Source organism: Halichoerus grypus, chromosome X (assembly GCF_964656455.1).
Source record: "Halichoerus grypus chromosome X, mHalGry1.hap1.1, whole genome shotgun sequence".
Lineage (NCBI taxonomy): Eukaryota > Metazoa > Chordata > Mammalia > Carnivora > Phocidae > Halichoerus > Halichoerus grypus.
In genome coordinates, this window is record NC_135727.1 from 62,151,874 (window position 1) to 62,178,804 (window position 26,931).

The window sequence follows — 26,931 nt, forward strand, 5'->3', positions numbered from 1 at the left end:
TCTAAACATGTGTCATAAGTTGAATACTTGATAGTCTCAGGACATGTGTGAACAGTTGAATACTCCAAAATGAGCCTCTGATACTATGCCCAAAAAAAGGGGGAAAAGCAAAAAAAAAAAAAAAAATGATGTTAGATTTTTACAAGACAAAAAAGGTAGAAATGAAAGAAAGAAGGTCACTGAAATTCATTTTTAATACATTTTTAACAAAACAGATGTAAAATACTATTGACTTACCTTCTAAAAACCTTCAGAAAAGAAAAAAAAAAAAAAACCCTAAGCTCTTTTAAAACTTGAAACTTAGTGTTTGGCTGTCAAAATGAATATATCTTAGACCCACATTAGACATTTTCTTTCATTTTATGAAACAAGATTCCAAGAATTTCCTCACACAGAGAATGAATTTTACACTAAGACTCCTCAAAGGTCTAGCACATATAGTTGGGGAAGTAGTTATATAAAAATGTGAATATGCCCTAATGTGAAGTCCTTTTTCTTATGCACATCTAATGCCTCTGAGTAACTAGTATTTTGGAGACAGCCTAATTCCCTAAAGTCACATCCTATCAACCTTTGCTGTAATTAGTCATAAACCTTTAGTTCTCAGTTATCCCTTTTAATGGAAGAAATTATTAGCACAGACATCCAAAACAAAAAGGCAATTCAAAATTCTTTATGATTTATCTTTATAATACATCATATTTAAAGTAAATTATTTACTTTTCTAATTACATTTTATCCATCAAATATGTAAATTGTGCTAAAATATTTGTCACTACACAGATGTAAGTAGCCAATATTTATAGTTCATGGATTATCTAACCAACCAGAGAGATTTGGAAACAGGCATATGAGGTATCCTCCCCCTCTATTCCTAATATAAACATCATTCTATAAATACACTGATTTTGAGTCAGATAATCCTGGGTTCAAATTCCAGCTCTGCTACTCAATTATTATGTAACCTTGGAAAAATTACTTAAAATATCTGAGCATCAGTTTCCTCCTCTGTAAAATGCCATTGAGGACACCTAGCTCATAAAGATGGTATAAGGATAAAATGAGATGTATGTGAAGTGTCTAGCTCAGTGCTTGGCTCATTGCAGGCATTCATTCTCCTTTCCTGCTTTTCTCCTCTCCACTTTTTGCCTAATACCTAGGACCGACACCACAGCTAAGTGATATTAATATAAAATTTCTGTTGGAGATGTAGTAAAATAGGATGGGCTTAGTGGAAATAAGAATGCTTCAAATCTCACAGCAGAGGCAGATTCCATTGCTCCTCCCTAAAGCAGGGTGGTTCAACCAAAACAAATGAGGACATTTCTCTAACCAGCATTCTCTACTCCCTCAACATACTAGTGAATACGGATTAATGATTTTTCTCTCAACATGAACATCACCAGATTTTTACTTTTTAGTATAAATACATTATTTTCTTTCATATCTGAAAATTGTCAACTCCACTATAAAGAAATGCTAGTGCTAAGGAATGATCTTTTGTATTAATAAGAGAGAGTAATTAGTAAATAAAAATATGCCCTATTTTCAATTCATCCAATATACAAAATAATATAAAAATTGTCTTCCACAGGAGGATTCCTTGTTTTATGGAAATATTTGTCATAAGGTACTTTTAAATATCAAGTTCTCCACTGTACTGGTTTCGAATAATTTTTAAATGTAAAGAGAATGTATGCTAATTATTTGGAAAGTGAAGAAAGGAGAAAAATATTCACGTTTAGCTATGGTTAAGCTCAGTCTCCTAACATAATTAGAATATTAATTATACAGTAAAAACAACTATGTACCTCATTATAATGTATCTTTATACCAACTCATTTTTTATTTTTTGAAAATTTCTTTAAAAAATGTATTTATTTATTTGACAGAGAGAGCGCGCACAAGCAGGGAGAGCTGCAGGCAGAGGGAAGAGGGGGAAGCAGGCTCTCCACTGAGCAAGGAGCCTGATGTGGGGCTCAATCCCAGGACCCTGGGATCATGACCTGAGCTGGAGGCAGATGCTTAACTGAATGAGCAACCCAGGCACCCTTACAAACTCATTTTTTAATGAAAGCACTAGTTCATTCAGTGAATAAACCATTTTTTTTGACCCTATGGACGTTTAACTTGTTTTCAAAGTTTCAAGATTATATAACACACTGAAACATACTTTTATCCATAAAGTTCATTCAGTATTGAATTATTTTGGTTGACCATACTGTTAGACATTTAACTTGCTTCTAAAGTTTTAGGATTGCAAATAATATTTTGATATATGTTTTTATCCATAAAGCTTTTTCCATGCATAGAATTGTTTCATTAGACTACAATACCCAATGTAAAATTACTGGGTGAAGGTCCTTGATACCTATTTGCCATTTCGGTTTTCAAAAGGGAACACTAACTCATACTACCACCAGTACTATGTGAGAGCATCTATTTCGATGCATCCTTCTTAGCATTGAGTGTTATCATCTTGTTTTATCTTTGCTAATTTCACAGATGAAAATTGAATCTCATTTTATCACATGTCCTTATTTTCAGTGCATTTTTCCAATGTGGGTTAACTAGTTGCATTTCTTATTTTGTATTCACCAGTTCTTCCTGGAAAGCTTATTGTCCTGTTAAATTAAAGGGGAAAAAAAAAACTCTGAAAGCTTAGCTGAAGAATAGAAAAATCATTCTGTTATCAAATTTATCACTTTTCATCTTGGCAAAAACCTATTAAGTACTAACATTCAAAATCTCCTTATCACCAAATAAAAGGCACAGCATAGGGAATATAGTCAGTGATATTGTAATAGTGTTGCATGGTGACAGATGATAGCTACACTTGTGAGCTTAACATAACTTATAGAGAAGTTGAATCACTATATTGTATACCTGAAACTAATGTAACATTGCGTGTCAACTATACTTAAGTAAAATAAATGAGACAAAACAAAACGAAATCTCCCTATCACCAATCTACCCTTCAACTCCACTGTCAATTCCAAATCTCTTATTATCCCAGTCTATCCACTCTCTCTTTGATAACATCTATTGTTCTTTTACTTTATTCCTACTCCTAGGCTTAAACAAGGATGGGGAAAAAAAAAACAAAACACTATAACCAAGCTGACTGGCTCCACTATGAACTCATCAACTCTAACTTTAGCTGGACCTTCTATTTTGCCCATACTTCCATTCTCATTCTTAACCTACTGTTTAGCATATTTTCAACAACTGAATCCATTCAATTTCCTTAAAGTTCTAATATCTTAAATTTCCCATCACTCCTAGCATATGACCTTACACTAAAGATATGGCATTTTCAAATGTGACCTTCTCTAACCTCCCCACATATTAAAATTTCTGTTTTTATCCTTCTCTCCTCATTCTCTCCAGTCTCAGAAAAACCTGCATGTCTTCTTCTTTTCAAGACTAACTCCTCCCTTCAATCACTCACTTTTTTTTCCTCCATGGCATTTGTTTTATTTCACAGTCACTCAGGTTAGAAGCCCTAGAGATAGCTTCTTTACGTCCACAAACATCTCATAAGTTGCTATGTCTTATCATACATGAGTTTTCTAGATCTCCTAAATTCATCTTTTCCTTTCCATGGTTGCTGTCCCACTTTAGGCCCTCTCCATTACTTTTCTGGACTCTTAAGGTACCCTCTAACAGGTTGGCTTATCTCTAATATCTCATTTCTCCAATGTTTTACAATCCATACTACTGCCAATTTTCTTAAGACATAGATCAAACCACATCTTAAAAATGCAGAGATAATCTTATAATTGTATTCCCCCATTTCCTATCGTGGCTTTTGGATACCTAGAGGATAAAGCTGAAAGTACCTAATACAGCATTCATAATTTAGTCCAAACTTACCTAGCCAATCTCACATCCTCTATTTAATATACCCTATTCTGGAGACATGCTGCACTACATTCTGCTCCCTGAACATACCATCATGTGAAGCTACATCCCAATGCAGTGGTTTCTGTTGCTGCCTCTGTGAAAGACATCTTAGTGTCATTTCAGTATTTTTGAATCCCTAACAGCTCAAATGTCATTTCCTCTGTGAAACTTTTCCCAAATTCCTTATAATAATTTATTATTATTTCCTTTGGACACCTACAACACTTTATTCGGGACATACAGAATTTACCATAATATGTGTTGGATTATAATTATCTGTAGACATATTTGAGGTAGAATTATTGTATACTTTTCCTTCACTAGGTTAAAAACACTTTGAAGGTAGTGACTATGCTTCATTCTCCGTATTTGTCCCACCATTAATGTCAAGTTAGTGCTTGACAATCAATACTTGCTGAATGAATAAGTGAATGAATAACTCCTAATTTTAACTGAAGGAGAGGGAGTAATCAGTCACAGAAAATAGATTATCCTTCCTTTCATACTTCCTCTTATATGCACTGAAATCAATGACTTAACTTGGGTTTTCCTAACTTGATAAAACAAAAATGTTTTACCTAACATATCTTATAACTCAAATTAGACAAAGCCTAAAATAAGACATTTTATCCATGGGAAAAGAAATTCCAGCAAGGAAGCAGAATTACACAGTGACTCAGAAAACAATGCTAGTAAATGTTCTCTGCTGAAAACATGAGCAATAACAGACTCTCAAAATTGGAGAAGGAGCTGGAGTTCAAAGAATCTTTTTAACATAAAATTAGTTGCTAAGAGCAAAAGATAAAATGATAGAACAGGGACATACATTCTGATAAGCCAGCCTGTGTAGAAAAGATCTATGGTAAAAGGCAAAGATACATTTAATGCCCACAGCTTTGAGATATTTTATTAAATAGGCAATTTAATTTTTGATTCTTTTCTTTATATGGTCTCCCCTGGAAACACTTCCACTTGAAAAATTAATTTGTTGTTGGCAGGGAGAAAGCCCCAAATTTAGCCAGCAATTTAGTGACCAATTTTGAAACTCAAATGCTTTTAGTTAAAGCATTTGCTTTCACACAAGGACAATAGATGCTGCCAAGAAGATTACTATGAACTAAGATGAGTTCTGTTGCTGTAAAACCATGCATGACAGCTGAAATAATGGAGTCTTTAAAATTGGTAACCACTTATTTATGAATGGGTCAATGAGAAATTTGCTGCTTTGGGTAACTTGATGGGAAAGTCACTCCACCTACCTCCTACTCACATACTTTATGTATTTGATTATGCACATCTGTCTGCCCTACCTGGGATTAAGTGCATGCAGAGAAGGAGGATTTCCTTTCAGCTATATTACACTGCCTCTAGCTTAACCTGAATACTTAATAAATGTAGAAATCTCACTGACTAAAAAAACCCAGCGCAATAAAATGGCTTATAATGCAGGAAAAAAAAAAAGGAATCATACCTTTGAACCAGGTGGGGCTGTCAAGCCTAAAAAGGCATAAACTGCATTATTCTCTCTGGCTTCAAAGAAGGCGTCATAGTCCTTAATGAAAAGAAGGCAATAAGAATTAGCAATATGCAAACAGCAAAGGAAATAAAAGAGTAAATTTATTCAAAATGAACTCATTGGTCAACTTTTTCGGGGTCATACAGGCTATCTAACTTCCAAAATGCTAGAAACTTGGAAAGAGTAGTAAAGAGGCAAGACATATTAGATCCCATTTAATGCGGGTTAGAATATATGCTGTTCTGTGAGGCAGAAACTGCAAAATGACTTATTCCATATCACATAGCATTTAAATCTGTCTGAGGCCAAGTAGCTTTCTCCACAGCCCAAAGCAACCAACTATTTGCCAGTAAGAGGTTGGTTATTTTTGGTAGGAGATTGTTGTTCCTGTTTCCCATTATTTCTCTTTCATTATTGATTAAGGTAGAGATATTCTCAGAACCTACAGCACACCAGATATTAGCTAGGCCATGAGAGTAATAAATCTGTACTGTTTTTGGAGGAAGGGAATGAGATTTTCATGAAATATGATCAGAAGAACAAACAAACCACTAAGATGTTTCAATTCAGGGATCCAAGAAAAACCTCACATGACTAAATTTGGTTAGGCTTCCCACTGTCATCCTCTAAGTCACCAAGCATACTTTAGAAGTAACAAATAGAATTGCCTAAATTTAACTATGACATATAATCAATAGCAAATGTACTTAGAAAACACAGCCATTCGCCTGGGTGCTCAGTTGGTTAAGCATCTGCCTTCAGCTCAGGTCATGATCCCAGGGTCCTGGGTTCGAGCCCCACGTCGGGCTCCCAGCTCGGTGGGGAGCCTGCTTCTCCCTCTCCCTCTGCCTGCTGCTCTGCCTACTTGTGCTCTCTATCTCTCTGTCAAATAAATAAATAAAATCTAAAAAAAGAAAAGAAAAGAAAAGAAAACATAGCCATTGCCTATACTTTGTTTAATTTAAAACACACAGAAACAAGTTTGGCATTTTGGCTGATTTACTGGAGGTGAAAAGCACTCATAATTTGCTGGTTTCTCTAGAGATCGTCTCACCAATAGATTTTTATCAATTACAGGGTTAAGTCCTGGCACTTGGAGGATCTAGAAATATAAAGTTTAGGTATATGTATGATTTCTGGTACTTGGAGGATTTCTCAAGCCATTGATGACCCTAAATTGGAACCTCACCCCAAGAAACATCAGTTTCTCTTTTATTTAGGGATTCTTTTAGCACAGTCAGAATTGTTTGGCACCACTTGAATCTCCCCAAGGATTGACTCAAAGCATCTTAGTGTGTTCCCTACATGTTGGCAAAGGAATAAACCCTAGATTGCGGGCATTTATGAACAGCCTTCTATGAGCTTATTCCTCAAAAGTGAAACTAATCGGATCTTGATAACAATTTCATACCAAGACACATGAGACCTATAAACTACTCAAAGTAAACAAACAATATACATCATTTCTACACTCAACCACTTGGAAGTAATCTCAAAATGCTAGTTGAAAGAGTTCAACAGTCACAGAAGAGGTATTTCTTACCTCTTGTTCAAAGTAACAAAAATAACTCTTTAAATTCATGTGAAAGAAAGCAGGTTTCAACTACATTGAAATCTGATCATAAAATGCTACTCTACTGATCATAAAATGTAACTCTAGTCTATTTCAAGTGTTTTGGGATCAAAGTACATTATCACTTTTTGGCCCTGGACTTAGAAAATACAAACAGGTTTGTAACTCTGAGACAAAAGAACATCATCAGTTTCTTAATTAAGCCAGATTAATTAACTTAATGAGCAAATATGTATTGAGCACCTACTACATACCAATCTTTTTTGGTGCTAAGAATACAAGAGTAAACAAAACATTAAAATCTTCATATCTATACATGGCTCAATCCTAGGGAATGCAAATTTAAAATATTTACAAAGAGTAAACAAAATAGGTTGTGACATAGTCTGCTTCTTCTATAGGAATTCACTTGAGGAAAAAATAAAGATATTTTGTTTACACCTCTGGGATTCCAATAACATTAATCCAGAATGTATTCTACCATATATTGGTATCATATTAATTATTAATTCATGAAAATGCTCTAGTTCTTCATATATATAGCATAAGCTCTTTTGGAACCAAGATTATCCTTATAAATGTTGTATCTACTATAACAGAGCCTCATCTATGTAGTGGTCACATTCCAGTCTAGAAATAAGGACGTAAGTCATAGTTCAGTGGTTCTCAACAGGATGTAATTCCCCACCCTACCCCCTGGGACATCTGGCAAAGTCTGGAGATATTTTTGGTTTTTCACAATTGGGAGGGTGCTACTGGCGCTCACAGACAGAAGCCAGGGATGCTGCTAAACATCCTACAATGCACAGGGCAGCCCCCAACAACAAAGAATTGTCCAACCCAATATGTCAGTTGTGCCAAGATTGAGAAACTTTGAGATATTTTAAACAAGAGAATTTAATATGAAGAATTTATTTACAAAGGAACTGATGAAAGGCAAACAGGAAATGGCAAGGCAACCCAAAGATTAGCAATAGCAAGGAGCTGCTACCACAGCTATAGGGCTAAAGGAAAAAGTGCAGAAGATGATATTACAGAACCCAGGAGCTGGGATACTTGGTACCACAAAAGAGACACAGCCACTGTCAATGGACACCTCCAGAAGCAGGAAGGAGGAGAATACCTTGGCTTTTCCTCTCCTCTATCCTCCACTCTTCCAACCAGTTCTATTATTGGTCAAACCTAATAGGTAGCCAGTAGGCAATAGAGACTGGGAAATGTAATTTACTGAGGTCAGCCCCAACCCCTGCCAAAATACAGAATGTAGGAAGAAAAGAATAAGATGGGATCTTTGTATAAATAGGAAAATGAAATATATGGTGGTTTAACAGAAAAAGTAAGAGCTTTAGAATAAAACAGATTTAGCAAGTCAGTTAACCTTTTTCTAGGCCTCAATTTCTTCATCCATAATACAGGAATAACAATACTTACCTCATGGGATTAGTATGAGAACTAATATAATACACATAAAACATGTAGTACAATAATTGACATATCATATGTTTTCTATGAATGTTTACTATATACCCTTCTCCCTAAGAGTCTGTATAGGGACAAATCTTAATTTTTATTGTTATTAAACTCCTAACTTAGTGCTTGGTACACAGCAGGTATTCAATAAAAATTGGATTCTTTTTCCATTAACAAATATTTGTTTAGTTAATTCTCACCTCCTGCCCCTTCCTTTCCAGCTCCCTATTTCTCAGTGATACCTGATTTCTAGAACTTTTTCCATTCCCTTACAGTGTGTCTTCTGAAGGAGAAATAAACCAGGTCAATGGGGTTTCTGAAATGTTACCCTTATAACCTAAAATGTGTTTGTTTTTAAAGCCAGATGAATTAAAATTTCTGCTTCAAAAGAAAGTTAAGACAATATATGTTGGCTTATATTGGGCTGGATGGCCTCTGAGGCTTCTTCCAGCTCCTGGGATACAGCATTTGCAGAAATTTCAATTACAGAGGCATGGAGGTTTCATCATCTAAATGAATAGCCTAATTGCCTTTTCCTTATCTGCAGAGTACGTCATTACACATTGGTCCTGTTAGCAACAACAGATGAAATCTTCAGGACCCTCCTCAGAATTGAAAAATTCAGTTCACAGAGAAAATATTTTGTGCCAATAAAATTCTCAATTTTTCCATGCTCCCTCCCCTAAATTTTCAGAATTGGCACACAAAAAAAGATTTCCACCAAAACGTGTCCTCTTACTTCCATATAAACCTATGAACTAGAAGATTTGGATTGCTGGCTCTAATACATTTGTTCCTCAGTCATGCTAATTCTGAGGACATAGCAGTGCAAACAGTTCTTTACTGGAAATTCGTATAACCCTCACATATGCTTTCTGTATTGTCTCAGCACGTAGATATGGATTCATAATCACACTCCAATAGTTTCAGGTGTCTGTGATTCTTTCCACACCTCATTCCCAACCAGCTCCTTAAGAGAAAAAAACTTTTATTTATACTTGTACTTGCCATGGTATCTAGAAAGGCCATAGGCTGCAAATGTTAAATATACAGTGACAGAAGATTAAAGGAAACTACCCTATGGTTTAAATAAAGACTAAAGATGGCATACTTGAAAGCACCGGTCACAAAGCAAAAGCCCATTTTTGTTTCCCTTGTTGCTTACATGAGTTCAATTAGGTAACTTAACATTTTCTAAAAATTCATTAATAATGCCAAAATAAATGTATTACTGGTTTCAAGTAGGAAATAAGATATTACTCTTTTTAACTATTTTTAATCCAAATAAGCAGTTGACCTCTCAGAAGCTTCTTCATGGACATAGCAGAAACACCACAATTGCTCTAGATAGAATTAAGATGAAGAAATGGAAAGGCAGGGTGCCTGGCTGGCTTAGTTGATAAAGCATGCAACTCTTGATCTTGGGGTTGTGAATTCGATTCACAGACTGGGTGTAGACATTACTTAAAAATAAAATCATAAAAAAAAGAAGAAATGGAAAGGTAGCTATCTGTTCAAGGTCTGTATTTATGCATTTACAGGAAATTTGGCGGGGGAATGACTCATCCATTTGCTTTCTAGTAGAAATATCTCAGCTGCCTAGGATGGATGAAGAGATGAATAGGAGAAATGGCTGTATGCAAATTTGGGGGTGGGGTGAAAGGGATAGGATGGATTTGAGGTGATCCATTTGATAAAACAAGAGTTTAAATTGGTTTCTTACCCCACGATACTGGCTTTCATTGAAAATCTGAGGTGGCAGCGGGTATCCTGTGGCTGGTCGACTGTTTTCAGGTACATTTTCTCTCATCCACTTCCGATTCTCTTCATTGGCTGCAATGTCTTTTTCTTCAAATCCTATTTTGTTAGCTTCTAAAAAACCAAGCACGTCTTGCTGTTTCTTCTTGATCTAGAACCCAAAGGACAAAGAAACTATGTTGTTGAACAAACAGATTTTGTTGTTTTTATTTTTCAAATGAAACTAAAGTCAGTGTTTGTGAACTAGCAGAAATGAATTCAGACAGGGATCAAGAGTTGTGGTTTCACAGAAGATATGTAGTTTTTCCACTTTATTATTTTGCTGTTAATGATGTCTCATAAGTAGATTGAATAGCTCTCAGTCTACAGATCCTTTTATCAACCTGACTACTTTTTTCTTTTTCCTTGAAAACTCCATATCTAATGATATAGAAGTAAGGCTAGCTAATGCATATCAATAACCTAAAAGACAGTTAAATCAAAACTGAGTAGTGGGAAGCTGTGCTTTCTGATTATCTATATGCCTCTCTTAGTTTCAGCCCTTGTAGAAAATCTTTCCAAATGATTCAAGTCTGTAAGGTGTTTTTATTTATTTTTTTGCCTTAAATTGTATCCTTCATTTTTTTTTATTTTTACATTTTTTAAATTTTATTTTATTATGTTAATCACCATACATTACATCATTAGTTTTTGATGTCATGTTCCATGATTCATTGTTTGCGTATAACACCCAGTGCTCCATGCAGTACATGCCCTCTTTAATACCCATCACCAGGCTAACCCATCCCCCACCCCCCTCCCCTCTAGAACCCTCAGTTTTTTTCTCAGAGTCCATAGTCTCTCAGAGTCCATAGTCTCATAGTCCAATCGTCTCCCCCTCCAATTCCCCCCCTTCATTTTTCCCTTCCTGCTATCTTCTTTTTTTTTTTTTTTTTTTAACACATAATGTATTATTTGTTTCAGAGGTACAGGTCTGTGATTCAATTTAAAAACTTCATAATTATTATAGCTTCTAAGTGCTTTTAGATCTACCTCATAGCAGAATAATTCTTAAGAAACATACCTATCATTTCTTCCAGTCCTTTTTTTATTTAACTTATTTTACTCCCAGTGTATTTAACATACAGTGTTATATTAGTTTTAGATGTAAAATATAGTGATTCAACAGTTCCTCATGGCACCCAGTGCTCATCACAAGTTCACTCTTTAATCCCCATCACCTATTTCACCCATCCCCCCACCCACCTCCCATATGGTAACCATCAGTTCTCTCTCTATAGTCAAGAGTCTGTTTCTTAGTTTGTCTCTCTTCCTTTTTCATTTGCTCAATTGTTTTGTTTATTAAATTCCACATATGATTGAAATCATATGGTATTTGTCTTTCTCTGACATATTTTGCTTAACATAATACTTTCTAGCTTCATCCACGTCCTTGCAAATAGCAAGGATTCTGTTCTTTTTTATAGCTGAATAATGTTCAATTTTGTATATATATCATATCTTATTTATCCTTTTATCTATCAGTGCACACTTGGGCTGCTTCCATAATTTGGCTATTGTATGTAATGCTGCAATAAACATGGGGGGTGCATGTATCCCTTTGAATTAGTGTTTTTGTATTTTGGAGTAAATACTCAGTAGTGCAATTACTGGATCATGAGGTAGTTCTATTTATAAATTTTTGAGGAAACTCCATCCTGTTTTCTGCAGTGGGTGCACGAATTTGCATTTCCACCAATATTACAAGAAGGTTTCCTTTTCTTCACATCCTTACCAACAGTCGTTTCTTGTGTTTTTCATTTTAGACAATCTGATAGGTGTGAGGTGATTTCTCAATGTGGTTTTAAATTGCATTTCTCGGGGTTTCTGGGTGACTCAGTCAGTTAAAACTCTGTCTTTAGCTTGGGTCATGATCTTGGGGTCCTGGGATCATGCCCCTCATCTGGCTCCCTGCTCAGCAGGGAGTCTGCTTCTCCTTCTCCCTCTACCCCTCCCCCCTACTTATGCACTCTTCTCTCTCTCTTTCTTTGTCGCTCTCTCTCTCTCAAATAAATAAATAAATTTTTTTTAAAAAATAAAATAAATTGCATTTTTCTGATGATGAGTAATGTGGAGCATTTTCTCATGGGTCTTTTGGCCATCTATATACCTTTTATTTTCTTTTATTTCAAATTTTAATTTAATTCTAGTTAGTTAACATATAGTGTAATGTTGCTTTCAGGAGTAGAATTTAGTGATTCAACACTTACATATAACACCCAGTGCTTATTATAACAAGTGCCATCCTTAATACCCATCACCCATTTAGCCCATCCCCCACCCACCTCCCTTCATCAACCATCAACAGTTTGTTCTCTATCGTTTAGAGTCTCTTATGGTTTGCTTCCCTCTCTCTTTTTTTTCCCCCTTCACACATATCATTGAAATCATAATTGTCTTTCTCTGACTGACTTATTTTGCTTAACATGGTACAATCTAGATCCATCCACATCATTGCAAATGGCATGATCTCATTCCTTTTGATGGCTGAGTAAGATTCCATATATATATATATATATATATATATATATATATATATACACACACACACACACACACACACACACACATATACATATATATCACATCTTCCTTACCCATTCATCAGTTGATGGACACTAGGGCTTTTTCCATATTTCAGCTAATATTGATAATGCTGCCATAAACATCAGGGTGCATGTACCCCTTCAAATCTGTATTTTTGTACCCTTTGGGTAAACACCTAGTAGTGCAATTGCTGGATCACAGGGTACTTCTATTTTTAACTTTTTGAGGAACCTCCATAATATTTACAAAATAACTGCACCAGTTTGCATTCCACCAACAGTGAAAGAGGGTTCCCCTTTCTCTGCATCCTCACCAACAGCTGTTGTTTCCTGTATTATTTACTTTAGCCATTCTGACAGAAGCGAGGTGATATCTCATCATAGTTTTGATTTGTATTTCCCTGATGATGAGTGGTGTTGAGCATCATTTCATGTGTCTGTTAGCCATCTGGATGTTTTCATTGGAAAAATTACTTTTCATGTCTTCTGCCCATTTTAAAAATAGATTAATTATTTTTTGGGTGTTGAGTTTGATAAGTTCTTTATAGATTTTGGATACTAACCCTTTATCAGATATGTCACTTGCAAATATCTTCTCCCATTTGGTAAGCTGCCTTTTAGTTTTGATTGTTTCCTTCACTGTGTAGAAGCTTTTTATCTTGATGAAGTCCCAAGAGTTCATTTTTGCTTTTGTTTCCCTTGCCTCCAGTGACATGTCTAGTAAGAAGTTGCTATGGCCAATGTCAAAGAAGATACTGCTTGTGTTCTCCTTTAGGATTTTGATGGTTTCCCATCTTTCATTTAGGTCTATCATTCTTTTTTTTTTTTTTCTTTCAAGATTCTGTTTAAATTCAAGTTAGTTTAGGGGCACCTGAGTGGTGCAGTTGGTTAAGATCTGACTCTTGGTTTCAGCTCAGGTCATGATCTCAGGGTCATGACATCAAGCCCTGCGTCAGGCTCTGCACTCAGCACAAAGTCTGCTTAAGACTCTCCCTCTCCCTTTGTTCTTCCCTACTGTGCACTCTCTATCTCACTCTCTCTCTGTAAGATAAATAAATCTTAAAAAAAATGAATACAAGTTAGTTCACATATAGTGTAGTATTAGTTTGAGGCGTAGAATTTAATGATTGATCAGTTGCATATAACACCAAGTGCCCATTACATCAAGCACCCTCCTTAATGCCCATTATCCAATTACCCCATCGCCCCACCAACCTCCCCTCCAGCAACCCTCAGTTTGTTCCCTATATTTAAGAGTCTCTTATGTTTTGCCTCCCTCTGTCTTTATCTTATTATCTTTTCCTTGCTTTTCCCTATATTTATCTCTTTTGTTTCTTAAATTCCACATATGGGTGAAATCATATGGTATTTGTCTCTCTGACTGATTTATTTCACTTAGCGTAATATGCTTTAGTTCCATCCATGTCATTGCAAATGGCAAGATTTCATTCTTTCTGATGGCTGAGTAATATTCCATTGTGTGTGTGTGTGTGTGTGTGTGTGTGTGTGTGTGTGTATCAGTTATTTATGCATTCATCAGTTGATGGACATCTGGGCATTTTCCATGTTTTGGCTATTGCAGATAGTGCTGCTATAAACATTGGGCTGCATGTGCCCCTTCAAATCACTGTTTTTGTATCCTTTGGATAAATACCTAGTAGTTCAACTGCTGGGTCATAGGGTAGTTCTATTTTTTAACTTTTTAAGGAACATCCATACTGTTTACCAGAGTGGCTGCACCCAGTTTGCCTTCCCACCAACAGTATAAGAGGGTTCCTTTCTCCACATACTTGCCAACATCTGTTGTTTCCTGAGTTGTTAATTTTAGTCATTCTGACCAGTATGAGTGGTATCTCATTGTGATTTTGATTTGTATTTCTCTGATGATAAGTGATAATGAGCATTTTTTTGTCTGTCTGTTAGCCATTTGTATTTCTTCTTTGGAGAAACGTCTGTTCATATCTTCGGTCCATTTCTTAACTGATTTTTTTTTTTTTTTTGGGGGGTATTGAGTTTGTTAAGTTCTTTATGGATACTAGCCCTTCATCTGATATGTTATTTGCAAATATCTTCTCCCATTCCATGTGTTGCCTTTTAGTTATCTTGATTGTTTCCTTTCCTGAAAAGCAGTTTTCCATTTTGAATTTATTTTTGTGTATGGTGTAACAAAGTAGTACAGTTTCATTCTTCTGCATGTTGCTGTCCAATTTTCCCAACACCATTTGTTGAAGAGACTGTCTTCTTTCCATTGGATATTCTTTTCTGCTCTGTTGAAGATTAGTTGACCATATAGTTGTGGATCCATTTCTGGGTTTTTTACACTGTTCCATTGGTCTATGTGTCTGTTTTTGTGCCAGTACCATAATGCCTTGATGACTACAGCTTTGTAATATAGCTTAAAGTCCAGAATAATGATCCTTCCAGCTTTGCTTTTCTTCTCCAGGATTGCTTTGACTATTCAGTGTCTTTTGTGGTTCCATACAAATATTAAGATTGTTTGTTCTAGCTCTGTGAAAAATGTTGGTATTTTGATAGGGATAGCATTAAATGTGTAGATTGCTTTGGGTAAAGTAAACATTTTAACAATATTCTCCCAATCCAAGAGCTTGGAATATTTTTCCATTTTTTTGTGTCTTTCTCATTTTCTTTTATAAATGTACTATAGTTTTAATATTACACATCTTTTACCTCTTTGGTTAGGCTTATTCCTAGGTATCTTATTATTTTTGACCCAATTATAAATGGGATCAATTTCTTTTTCTGCTGCTTTGTTGTTGGTATATAGAAATGCAACAGATTTCTGTACATTGATTTTTTTATGCCACAACTTTACTGAATTCCTGTATCTTTTCTAGAAAGTTTTTGGTAGAGTCATTTGGGTTTTCTACAGAGAGTATCATGTCTTCTGTAAAAAGTGAAAGTTTGGCTTCATTCTTGCTGATTTGGATGCCATTTTCTTTTTATTGTCTGATTGCTGAAGCTAAGACTTCCAGTACTGTGTTAAATAGTAATGGTGAGAATGGACATCCCTATATCGTTTCTGACCAGAGGAAAACCTCTCAGTTTTCCCCCATTGAGGATGATATTAGCTGTGGGTCTTTTGTATATGGCCTTTATGATGTTGAGGGATGTTCCATCTATAACTACTTTTTTGAGGGTTTTTATCAAGAATGGATGCTGTATGTTGCCAAGTGTTTTTTCTGCATCTATTGAGAAGATCATATGGTTCTTATCCTTTCTTTTATTAATGTGGTGTATCATATTGATTAATTTGCAAATATTGAACCATCCTTGCAGCCCAGTAATAAATCTGACTTGATTATGGTGAATAATTCTTTTCATGTACTGTTAGATTCCATCTGCTCATATCGTAAGAACTTTTTGCATCCATGTTCATCAGGGGTATTGGTCTATAATTCTCCTTTTTAGTGGGGTCTTTGGTTTTGGAACCAAGGTATTGCTGGTTTTGTAGAATGAGTTTGGAAGTTTTCTATTTTTTGGAATAGTTTGAGAAGAATAGGTATTAATTCTTTTTTAAAATGTCTGGTAGAATTCCCCTGGGAAGCCATCTGACCCTGGACTTTTGTTTGCTGGGAGATTTTTGATTACTGATTCAATTTCTTTGCTGGTTATGGCTCTCTTCTAATTTTCTATTTCTTCCTGTTTCAGTTTTGGTAGTTTGTAGGTTTGTAGGGATTTGTCCATTTCTTCCAGGTTGCCCAGTTTGTTGGCATATTATTTTTCATAATATTCTCTTATAATTGTTTGTGTTTCTGTGGCTTTTGTTGAGATCTCTCCTCTTTCATTCATGATATTATTTATTTGGGTCCTTTCTATTTTCTTTTTGGTAAATCTGGCTAGGGGTTTATCAATTTTGTTAATTCTTTCAAAGAACCAGCTCTTGGTTCATTTGTTCTGTTCCACTGTTTTTTTTTTTTTTTTTTTTTTTTTTAGTTTTATCATGTTATTTTAATCACCATACATTACATCATTAGTTTTTGATGTAGTGCTCCATGATTCATTGTTTGCGTATAACACCCAGTGCTCCATTCAGTACGTGAGGGGAGGGGGGTGGGGGGATGGGCTAGCCTGGTGATGGGTGTTCTACTGTTTTTTGTTTGTTTGTTTCTATATTGTTTATTTCTGCTCTAATCTTTATTTCCCTTCTTCTGTTGGCTTTCGGCTTTATTTGCTGTTCCTTTTCTAGATCCTTTAAGTGTAAGTTTAGGTTGTGTATTTGAGACTTGTTTGCTTCTTGAGGTAGGCCTGTAATGTAATATACTTCCCTCTTCGTACCACCTTTGCTGTATCCCAAAGGTTTTGGACTGTCATATTTTCATTTTCATTTGCTTTCAAGTTTTTTTTTTTTTTAATTTCTTCTTTAAGCTCCTGGTTAACCTATTCATTCTTTAGTAGGATGTTCTTTAATCCCAATGTATTTGTGGTCTTTCCAATTTTTTTTTTTTTTTTTTTTTTTTTTGTGGTTGACTTCAACTTTCATCGTGTTGTTGTCTGAAAATATGAATGGTATGACCTCACTCTTTTTGTACTGGTTGAGGGCTGATTTCTGACCCAGTATGTGATCTATTCTGGAAAATGTTCCATGTGCATTTGAAAAGAATGTATAACCTCCTGCTTTAGGATGAAATGTTTTGAATATATCTGTTATGTTCATCTGGTCTAAAATCAGAGAGGGAGACAAACCATAAGAGACTCTTAACTAAAGGAAACAAATTGAGGTTTGCTGGAGGGGAGGTGAGTGGGAGGATGTGGTAACTGGGTGATGGGCATTAAGGAGGGCACTTGATATAATGAGCACTGGGTGTTATATGCAACTGATAAATCACTAAACTTTACCTCTGAAAGTAATAATACGCTATATGTTAATTAATTGAATTTAAATTAAAAAATAAAGTAAAATAAAAATAAATAAAAAGGAAAAAAGTTCATCTGGTCTAGTTTGTCATTCAAATCCATTGTTTCCTTTATGATTTTTTTGCTTAGATGATCCGTCTATTGATGTAAGTGGATGTTATAGTCCCCCTACTATTACTGCATTATTATCAATGAGTTTTTTTTATGTTTATTATTTATTTATTTATATATTTGTGTGCTCCCGAGTTGGGGGCATAAATATTTACAGTTGTTAGATCATCTAGTTGGATAGTCCCCATTATTATGATAAAGTGCCCTTCTTCATCTCTTGTTACAGGCTTTGCTTTAAAAACTAGTTTGTCTAAGTATGGGTACTCCAGCTTTCTTCTGGCATCCATTAGCATGACTGATCATTCTTCATCCCCTCACTTTCAATTTGCAGGCATCTTTAGGTCTAAAATGAATCTCTTGTAGGCAGCATATAGATGGGTCTTTTTAAAAATCCATTCTTATACCCTATGTCTCTTGATTGGAGCACTTAGTCCACTTATATTCAGAGTGATTATTGATATATATGAATTTAATGCCATTGTGTTACCTGTAAAGTTGGTATTTCTGGTGATGTTCTCTGTTCTTTTCTAGTCTTTGTTGCCTATCGTCTTTTCTCACCTTTCATAGAGTCTCCTTCAATATTTCTTGCAGGATTGGTTTAGTGGTCATGAACTCCTTTAATTTTTGTTTGGGAAAATTTTTCTCTCTCCTATGCTGAAGGACAGCCTTGCTGGATAAAGTATTCTTGGCTGCATGTTTTTCCAGTTCAGCACATTGAATGTATCATGCCATTCTCTTCTGGCCTGCCAAATTTCTGGGGACAGATATGTTTTTAACTTTGTCTTCCCTTGTAGGTTAAGGACTTTCTTTTCCTTGATGTTTCCAGGACTCTTTCTTTGTCTGTGTATTTTGTGATTTTGACTATGATATTTCTTGGTGATGGCCATTATTTATGGAATTATTGAATTTGATGGGAGTTCTCTGTGGTTCTTGGATTTGAGGTCTGTGTCCTTCTCCAGACTATAACTTTTCAGCTATAATTTGCTCAAATAAACCTTCTGCTCCTTTTTTTTTTTTTTGCCTTCTGGGACTCCTATAATATGAATGTCTTTATTACACTTTAAGGAATCATTGAATTCCTTTAGTCTACACTCATGATCCAATATCTTTCTTTCCTTCTTGTTTTTAGCTTTATTATTTTCCATAATTTTTTTTATTTTCTCTATCACTGATTTGTTCCTCTGCTTCATCCATTCTCATTGCCATTACATCCATTTAGTTTTGCATCTCGGTTATAGCAGTTTTTTTTTTTTTTTTTCAGCCTAACTAGTTCTTAGTTCTTTTATCTCTGTAGAAAGGGATTTTCTAGTGTCTTTTATGCTTTTCTCAAGCCCAGCTAATTTCCTTATGATTATTGTTTTAAAATCTGGTTCAGACTTCTTGTATCTGTATTGATTAAATCCCAGCTATGACTTTTTCCTGTTCTTTCTTTGGGGCGAACTTTTCATCTTGTCATTTTGTCTGGATCACTGTATTTTTGTATGTGATTGTTGGAAACCTTGAGATATTCCTGCTATTGAGAGTAATGGTTATATTAAGAAGAGATTTAAAAAAAAAAAAAAAAGGAAGCTAGATCCTATTTCCCCTAGAGCTGAAACTTTGCAGCCCTCTATGATCAGTAGACTTGTGTGTGAGGGGTTTGTGAAGGTCTTCTGGGGGAGGGGCCTGCTGTGCTGATTCTCAGGTGGACTTGCCTTAGTGGAGAGGCACCTGCGGGACACTTGGGGGCGGGGCTTAGTGTAAGCAACTGCAGCCTCCACTGGGTGACGCTGTTTTGCTCACTGAGGTGGGTCAGGGATGATGGCAGGTGTGGGAACATGGTGTTGCCCCACTCTCTCTCCCTGGAGTGGGAAAGTAGTGCTCATCACTCTTCAGGAAGCCCTCACAGAAGAACAAAGAATCACCCCATCTGTGTCCCTGCTTCCATCAGATTCCTGCCTTCACCCTGCCTACCTCCAATCTATCTGCTTGCCAGGCCACGTGGTACTCCTTTGTTTCATTTCAGGCACACAGCTGGGCTTCAAAACTCCAAATTTTAGAGAACTCCCGGGTGCCGACTGGCACTGATCCTCTGGGGGAGGGCATTGCAGCACTGTGTCTGGTGTCGGTTTGTCCTGGAAATTGGTCACACAATCATGCAGTGGTTTGGAGTTTATGGTAAAGCACAGCCAGAACCTAGCACCAAGATTTGCTGCCCTCAGCTGGTGTCTCTGTTCCTTTGTCAGTGAATAGGGTAGCATGTTGGTGTCTGCTGGGTTTTTTGCCCCTGGAGAGGCTGTGCTACTTCTCCCAAATGCACTCCAAACAGGGGAACTGTTTCTCCCAGTGCAGCCCAGCAGATCATCAGACCACGTTGCCCACTCCTAGGTCTCTGCCCTCCTTCCCCACCGGAGCACTGCCAAGCCTGCCAGGCACCACCCTGGCAATGGCACCGACCTCTAAAATTTCAGACTTTGGACTCTGCTGCTTATAAAAACTTGCAATGGTCAGCCCCTCTTATTTCCCAGTCAGTGGTTTTGGGGAAGAGTTCTTCCTGTGTAATCCCCTGCACATGCTTTCAAACTCTCTCTCTCTCTCTTTTTCCTCTCTCTTCTCTCTGTGATCAGGGATCCCTCCCCTTTGCAGCACCTGCAGTTCTTTTCTGTCCCAAATCAACACCCCACAGCTCCTAGCTTCCATGATGTGGCTGCTTTTCTACCTCCAGCTTTGCAGTTTTGCTCTCTCAGTCCCCAGATTGCTTATTGTGTGCTCAAAAATAATTTGATATTCATTTAGCTGTGTTCAAGGGACAATGCAAGCTCAGGGTCCCCCTACTCCTCCACCATCCTCCATCTATATGTCTTCTTCGGAGAAATGTCTGTTCATGTCTTCTGCCCATATTTTAGTTGGATTATTTGTTTTTGGGGGGTATTGAGTTGCATTAGTCTTTTATATATCTTAGATACTAACCCTTTATCAGATATGTCATTTGTAAATATCTGCTCCCATTCAGTAGGATGTCTTTTGGTTTTCTTGATTGTTCCCTTCACTGTGTGGAAGCTTTTATTTTGATGTAGTCCCAATAGTCCATTTTTTGCCTTTGTTTCCCTTGCCTCAGAACATATATCCAGAAAAATGTTGTTATGTCTGAGGTCGAAGACAGTAGTCTGTGCTCTCTTTTAGGATTTTTATGGTTTCAGGCCTCACATTTAAGTCTTTAATCCATTTTGGATTTATTATTGTGTATGGTGTAAGAAAGTGGTCCAGTTTCACTATTTTGCATGTAGCTGACCAGTTTTCACAATACCATTTATTGAGGAGACTCTCTTTATCCATGGGATACTCTTTCCTACTTTGTCAAAGATTAATTGCCCATATAATTGTGGGTTCATTTTTAGGTTTTTTATTCTGTTCTATGGATCTACATGTCTATTTTTGTGGCAGTACCATACTGTTATGGTCACTACATTTTTGTTAACATAACTTGAAACCCAGAATTGTGATGCCTCCAGCTTTGCATTTCTTTTTCAAGATTGCATTGGCTACTCAGGATCTTTTGGGTTCCATACAAATTTTGGATTGTTTCTTTCTAGTTCTGTGAAACATGTTGTTGGCATTTTGATAGGGATTGCATTAAATGTGTAGGTTGCTTTGGGTAGTATAGACATTTTCACAATATTTGCTCTTCTAATCCATGAGCATGGAATGTCTTTCCATTTCCTTGTGTCTTCTTTAATTTTTCACTAATGTTTTATAGTTTTCAGAACACAGATTTTTTCACCTCTTTGGTTAAGTTTATTCCTGCGTATTTTATTGTTTTTCGTGCAATTGTAATTGGGATTGATTTCTTAATTTCACTTTCTGCTTCTTCATTATTAGTGTATAGAAATGCAACAGATTTCTGTATGTTGATTTTGTATCCTGTGACTACTGAATTGATTTAGGAGTTCTAATAATCATTTTGGTGGAGTCTTTAGGGTTTTCTATATATAGTATGTCACCTGAAAATAGTGAAAGTTTTATATCTTCCTTGCCGATTTGGATTCCTTTATTTCTCTTTGTTATGTGATTGTTGTGGCTTGGACTTCCAGTACTATGTTGAATAAAAGTGGTGAGAGTGGACATCCTTGTTCTGTTCCTGACCTTAGAGGAAAAGCTTTCAGTTTTTCACCATTGAGTATGATGTTCACCATGGGTTTTTCATTTATGGACTTTAGTATGTTGAGGTATGTTCCCTCTCAACCTAGTGTGTTGAGGGCTTTTATCATGAATGCATGTTGTTCTTTGACAAATGCTTTTTCTGTATCTATTGAAATGGTCATATGGTTTTCATATTTTCTCTTATTGATGGGATGTATCACATTGATTGATTTATGAATATTGAACCACCATTGCATCCTCAGAAAAAGTACCCAATTGATTGTGGTGAGCAGATGCTTAACTGACCAAGCCACTCAGGAGCCCTGGTTTTAGGTTTTGTTTTTTTCTTCTTTTTCTAGCTCCTTTAGGTGTAAGGTTAGGTTGTTTGAGATTTTTCTTGCTTCTTGAGGTAAGCTTATATTGGTATAAACCTTTGCTGCATACCAATGGTTTGGATTATTGTGTTTATTTTCATTTTCATTTTTTCCACATAATTTTTTGTTTCTTCTTTGATTTCTGGGTTGACCCATTTATTATTTAATAGCATTTTGTTTAACCTCCATGTATTTGTGGTCTTTTCAGACTTTTCCTTGTGATCAATTTCTAGTTTCATAGTTTTGTGGTCAGAAAGGGTGCATGGTATGACTTCAATCTTTTTTTAATTTTTTGAGACCTGACCTATGGCTAATATGTAGTCTATTATTATCTATATTCTAGAGAATGTTCCATATGCACTTGAATAGAATGTGTATTTTGCTGTTTTAGAATGCAATGTTCTTTTTTTTAAGATTTTATTTTATTTATTTGACAGAAAGAGAGAATGCGAGAGAGGGAACACAAGCAGAGGGAGTGGGAGAGGGGGAAACAGGCTTCCCGCTGAGCAGGCAGTGCGATGTGGGGCTTGATCCCAGGACCCTGGGATCATGACCTGAGTCAAAGGCAGAGGCTTAATGACTGAGCCACCCAGGCGCCCCAGAATGCAATGTTCTGAATATATCTGTTAAATCCATCTGGTCCAGTGTGTCATACAAAGCCACTGTTTCCTTGTTGATTTTCTGTTTGGTTGATTTACCCATTTATGTAAATGGGGCGTTAAAGTCCCCTACTAATTTGTATTACTTCAATTATCTCCTTTCTGTTTGTTATTCACTGTTTTATGTATTTGGGTGCTCCCATGTTGGGTGCATACATATTTACAATCATTATATCTTCTTGTTGGATTGTCCCCTTTATAGTGACTTTCTTTCTCTCTCGTTACAGTCTTTGTTTTAAAGTCTATTTTTTCCAATATAAGTATTGTTGTCCTGGCTCTCTTTTGACATCCATTTGCATAATAGATGTTTCTCCATCCTCTTACTTTCTTTTTTTTTTAAAGATTTTATTTATTTATTTGAGAGAGAGAGAGACAGAGACAGAGATAGAGAGAACACAAACATGGAGGAGAGGGAGAAGCAAGCTTCCTGCTGAGCAGGGAGCCCGATGTGGGGCTCGATCCCAGGACTCTGGGATCATGACCTGAGCTGAAGGCAGATGCTTAACCAACTGAGTCACCCAGGCATCCCTTCATCCCCTCACTTTCAATCTGCAAGTGTCTTTAGGTCTGAAACAAGTCTCTTATAGACAGCATATAGATGAATCTTGTTTTTTTATTTTGTTTTGTTTTTGATGAGTTTTTTTGTTGTTGTTGTTCATTCTGTCACCCTACATCTTTTGATTGGAGTGTTTAGCCCACTTACATTTAAAGTAATCACTGGTAGATATGTATTTATTACCATTTTGTTATTGTTTTGTGATTGTTTCTATTGTTTTCTCTGATCCTTTCTTCTCTTGGTCTCTTTCATTGTTTGATGGTTTTCTTTGATTCCTTTCTCTTTATACTTCCTGTCCTAATAAGCATCCTAAAACAAACAGAAATGAATCTTTCCTTGACCATGTTACAAGTCAGAGTTACTCTGCATTCAATTTTCATTGTTTAGAACAGAAATTGGATAAGAATATATGAACTAAGCCTGCCTGTATATGAGGTTTGTAATATACTTGTACAACTCATGAGCCATTAACATGTGCTGCTAAGGTTATGTTTCATTTGTTTGTGCTACTTCTTTGATAAAAGATTTGAAATCCTTACCTTCTCACCCTGTGACACTGGAAAAAGTTTGGTCATGTTTCAATCACATTTTCTTTCCTCAAACTATTTCTTATTATTAAAGATTTTATTTATATTTCAGAGAACGAGAGCGAGCACAAGTAGGGCGAGTAGCAGACAGAGGGAGAAGCAGGCTCCCCACTGAGCAGAGAGCCCCATGTGGGGCTCGATCCCAGGATCCTGGGGTCATGACCTGAGCCGAAGGCAGCTGCCCAACTGACTGAGCCATCCAGGCATCCCTGTCCTCAAACTATTTCTTATTCTTTCTTTTCCAACACTGGTCAAACATAATACTGATGAAACTAATAAGAAAATGCCAGCATTTCTACCTGATGTTTTAACAATATTTGGGGGGATGTAGATTAACCCATTAAAATACAAAGTTTACATTTGATTTCTATGTTACTTCTTTAGATTACCAAGTAAAGATAATACACTTATTTTGTCTCCTAATCATACCTAGGAGAGAGCTTTAAAATAGTAAAATTAAGATTTTTTAGATAAGCTTTTTCTCCACTGATTTTTTTTTTAGAACTTTAATTCACACATCTATGGTAATTTGCCTAAATTTAAAAGTATTACTTAACATTTTTGAGCTGCAGAGCCCAATCAATAAAAGTTTCTTAGTGGAATCCCACTGAAAATTTACATGGAGCAGAAGCATCAGAAATATAAAATCAACAGAAGCACTTATTCCAAAGGATATAATAATGCAAAACAAAAACAAAAACACAACAAACTTCTCTACAGTCAAGGCCTCTCTGGATTTGTACCCCACATACACATACATGCATACATACTCATACATGCATACATAGACAGAGGTTGTATTTTTGTCCTTCTAACATGCTTGTGACTGTGAGTAAACAACTTTCTCTTTCATCACATAACCTCAGGAAAAATAATTCTCTTCTTTAAAGATGCATTACAATCCAACAAAATTTGCAACAAGATACTTTTTATCAGGAATTCTATTTGCTTATTAGCTTATAATGTCAAACTTTTACTCCTAAATGTAACATATAGGCTTTTATGAATTTTGAGGAAAATCAATGTAAAAATCAGTAAATAATCAGGAATGAGTATCTAGTGGACTAATGCATTTAATGGAAGATTCAATTAAATCAGTGGTTTTCAATCTTCATGATATAATAGGTGTTCAGTTAGTGTGAAGTGTGTAATTTGTCAATCATGTGCATAAGTTTTATATAAAGATGATACATAAATATGGTACTTTCAGGAACTTATGTTAATAGATATCTTTTTTTAAAGATTTATTTATTTTATTTTAGAGAGAGAGAGAGAGCGTATGTGCATGAGCACATGAGTGTTGGAGGGGTATAAGAAGAGGGAGAGAGAGAATCTTAAGCAGACTCCCCACTGAGCACAGAGCTGAACATGGGACTCAATCCCAGGACTCTGAGACCATGACCTGAGCTGAAATCAAGAGTCAGACACTTAAACAACTGAGCCAACCAGGCACCCCTAACAGATATTTTTGAATAAATGAAGAGTTAATGTTATAGCTCACATGCTAAGTATTACACATGGCCCTGGGTAAATGTCATTTGTTTTGTCTGTGTGAGAGACAAAAGGCACAGAATCTGTAAGATTAATCTTTGAGGCCTTTCCCTCTTTACTGAATGTTATGCTGAGAACACTGTACACTGTGCTAAGATGGTGGTTAAGCCTAGTATCACTGGGCATTATAGCATATGTTCACTGATATCTTTATCCTTCAACCATTACCTGCAGACTGAAAATATTTCTCCCATGCTCTGGAACTACCTGACAATGAGTATACAAGCTTCCCAGAGTGTTTACATCACTGTAAGTCTGAACAGAATGGGCCATAATAACACTTTAAGTAGGTTTTGCCCTGTCAAATGCTAAGCTTTGAATCTTTAGGGTATGTGAAAATTTCCCCTAATTTAATCATATATGTGAGTCTAAATTTTCACATACCAAGTTTATTTCCAACTTCATTAGGTTCTCTAAAACATCTAAAGAAAGATAGCAGATTCCCTTCCAAGATTACAATCTAATGGAAAGGATTAAATATACTAAAAAGTATACAACATGGTACTTAAATATGAAGTTAAGACAACCAAACATGCAACGTGGTGAGAGGGGCCAAGTGAATGGCAAAGCCAATGAGTGCAAGGAACTCAGAAGAGAGAGCAAGTGCTTATGGCTATTACTGATGTCACTTAGACTAAACTTAATAATAGCACAAATGCTATATACTACATCTATCTATATTGCATGCAATCTATAATTTCAGTGAAAAGATGCTGTACTTAGTAAAGTTTAATATAACTAGCCTGCTGTGAAAACTAAGCTTACAAATGTTATAGCATATTGCACTAGAACAAAAAAGGTATAATATTGCAAAATAAACTTAGAAACTTTCTAAAAGGATGTTTCACAATTTCTATGACTAAATGTTTATGCATAATTAAACTCTATAAATGAAAAAAAATTGTGTGGGTGTGTATTTTGTCTTTTTTAAACAGGTTAAAATTTGTGACCCAATCAACTTCTGCAAAGAGGAATACACAGATTCCCTCCAATTGTTTCTGTTGATTTTAAATGCTGCCCTAAGAAGGGCCACTCTACTTTGTAGAAAAATAGTAAGACTGTATTTGCCTAGCCTGTGCCTAAAGATTTAACAGTGGAGTGAAGAAGGAGTGAACAAATAACATTTAAATCTGCCAATCTACTTACAAAATACATCCAAAAAGAAAATCAAATCTGAATTACCAATTAGTTTGTTTGACGCTGGACCACTGCCATGTTACCACTGTGTAGTTGTTCAGTAACCAGAGATCTGTGTGCATTTTAAATGAATACTGTCATAAGTCCTTAAGCC

General features: G+C 35.9%; 1 protein-coding gene across 1 annotated transcript in view; it reads right to left on the reverse strand.

Annotated features, from left to right (window-relative positions):
* Positions 1-26,931, reverse strand: part of LOC118523887 (adapter SH3BGRL) — an 84,545-nt gene that overhangs the window by 8,028 nt on the left and 49,586 nt on the right. Inside the window, exons 2-3 of the mRNA XM_078065093.1 lie at positions 10,189-10,374; positions 5,378-5,458 (exon numbers count right to left, since the gene is read on the reverse strand). Coding sequence (XP_077921219.1) covers positions 5,378-5,458; positions 10,189-10,374 — 267 coding nt within the window. The remainder of the gene's footprint in view (positions 1-5,377; positions 5,459-10,188; positions 10,375-26,931) is intronic.